This window comes from Olea europaea, unplaced genomic scaffold (genome assembly GCF_002742605.1).
Source record: "Olea europaea var. sylvestris unplaced genomic scaffold, O_europaea_v1 scaffold969, whole genome shotgun sequence".
Classification (NCBI taxonomy): Eukaryota; Viridiplantae; Streptophyta; class Magnoliopsida; order Lamiales; family Oleaceae; genus Olea; species Olea europaea.
In genome coordinates, this window is record NW_019268191.1 from 99,957 (window position 1) to 101,601 (window position 1,645).

Genomic DNA, 1,645 nt, shown 5'->3' on the forward strand with positions numbered 1-1,645 from the left:
TTGCCCCCCCCCCCCCCCCCTCTCTCTCTCTCTCTCTCTCTCTCTCTCTGTGGGTGTGACCTTGTATTCGTTTTTAAGATCCTTTCCCTTCAAAATATTATCCTGGGATTTATAGGAGATAAGACGATAGAGAATTGTGAAAACCACTTACCATAACAAAAGGCAAAAATGCTGGGATCTTCTGTTGTCTTCATAGAGGAAATGCATGTTCGTTCTTTTTGTCTCTGTAATTGGTCATGTTCATTTCACACACGTGCGTGAAATGTTCTGATATTCAATGAAACAAATTTTACCATACTGTTTGGATTATGTTTCGCTTTTGATTAAAAAACTGGAACATTTATCTATCTATTTTGCGACTCCAACCCAAAATTTGTTTTTCATGGAATCTAAGTGCGTAAAGTGCAAATTCAACTTGTTTATGCAGATTGCTCCATTCTAGAGCTTTACATTTTGGTTTGCATGAAAAGGTTGGAGGCCAAAGAGCAGGAATTACGCAACTTTAATGCGATAATGAAAGGTGTGAATCCTCCTTGACCTACGCAGAGTAGTGCAATAGTAGCAAATGACTTACTTTTATCCTTTTCAGAGTACAAGAGCATACACGATACGTTTCAAACATCTAATTATTATGCACGGAACGTATGCTTGCGGGTATTTCCCATTTGAACTATTTAATTAGTGGAGGATCTGATCTTCATTTCAGTTTGAAGTTTATTAGTTGCTTGCAGGCATTTGAGCATCTTTTGCAACGTGAACTCATCTCCTTTGAGGACAACAGAGGGCACGGGCAATCTGCTGAATTTCGTCCAGTAAAACTTTTAATATCACGGCCTGAATTATATCAAGGACTCAAATCATATCCCTCTTGTCCGGTTAGTTCTTTTTGACAAAACATCCCTTCATGTCTACATTTTCAAATAAAAGGTTAGTTTCTTCAAAGTCATGATCATTTATAGCATCAATTGTCCTCTGAGTATCACTCTTTTAATTCTTACTTTTTGACAGGGTTTTGTAAATATCAAAATGTTTCTTTTCAATAATAATTCTACACTTATTTTTCTGGGATTTTTTACGCATCTGCCATTAATTGTTGATAGAGTTTGTTTCTGCAGACGATTTTGCATAAACTAATGGATCGTGATGGTTGAGCAAACTGAAAGGACGGTATGTATTCAGCCGTGAGCTCTGGCTTTCGTCCTGATTCATCTTAATTTGGCGATTTGTATAACGGTCAAATGATATGCAACTTTGCCTTCTGCTTTCTGCCAACGCCTAATAATGGGGAATAATTTAATTGTTTATAAATGAATGATCAATTGTGCGTTTAATTTGTTGTTTTCAAGTTGTTTTCAGTTTTGTTTAACACTGAAAACGTGTTTGGTCTAATATTTGTAAAAATACATATATCAAAAATAAGCATAAATATAAAATTTAAAATGTATTTTTGACATTTTGAGTGTTCAGAATTTGAGGTTTTCAGTGAAAATTTTGAAAATACTAAACATTAAAAACAAATATTTAAATAATATTTTATTTTAATATAATCTTAAAAATAAAATTTTGAATCCTAAAAATTTTAAAAATTAAATTTTGAAAAAATAAAAATAGTTGAAGCTATATTATTTACGTAAACACAGATAAA

The 1,645-nt window shown here is 33.1% G+C and overlaps 1 protein-coding gene across 9 annotated transcripts in view; it reads left to right on the forward strand.

The window, feature by feature from the left end:
- LOC111392724 (origin of replication complex subunit 4) overlaps nt 1–1,360 on the forward strand; it is a 13,944-nt gene extending 12,584 nt beyond the window's left edge. For 7 of the 9 annotated variants that reach the window (XM_023018121.1, XM_023018124.1, XM_023018128.1 and 4 more), the window contains 4 exons: nt 428–520; nt 590–654; nt 732–875; nt 1,116–1,360. In XM_023018121.1, coding sequence (XP_022873889.1) covers nt 428–520; nt 590–654; nt 732–875; nt 1,116–1,151 — 338 coding nt within the window. In that variant the 3' untranslated portion in view covers nt 1,152–1,360. Of the gene's footprint in view, nt 1–427; nt 521–589; nt 655–731; nt 928–1,115 lie in introns of those variants that run through there. The other 2 variants (XM_023018123.1, XM_023018127.1) reach the window with 2 other exon arrangements.
- Nucleotides 1,361–1,645: the final 285 nt, after the last annotated feature.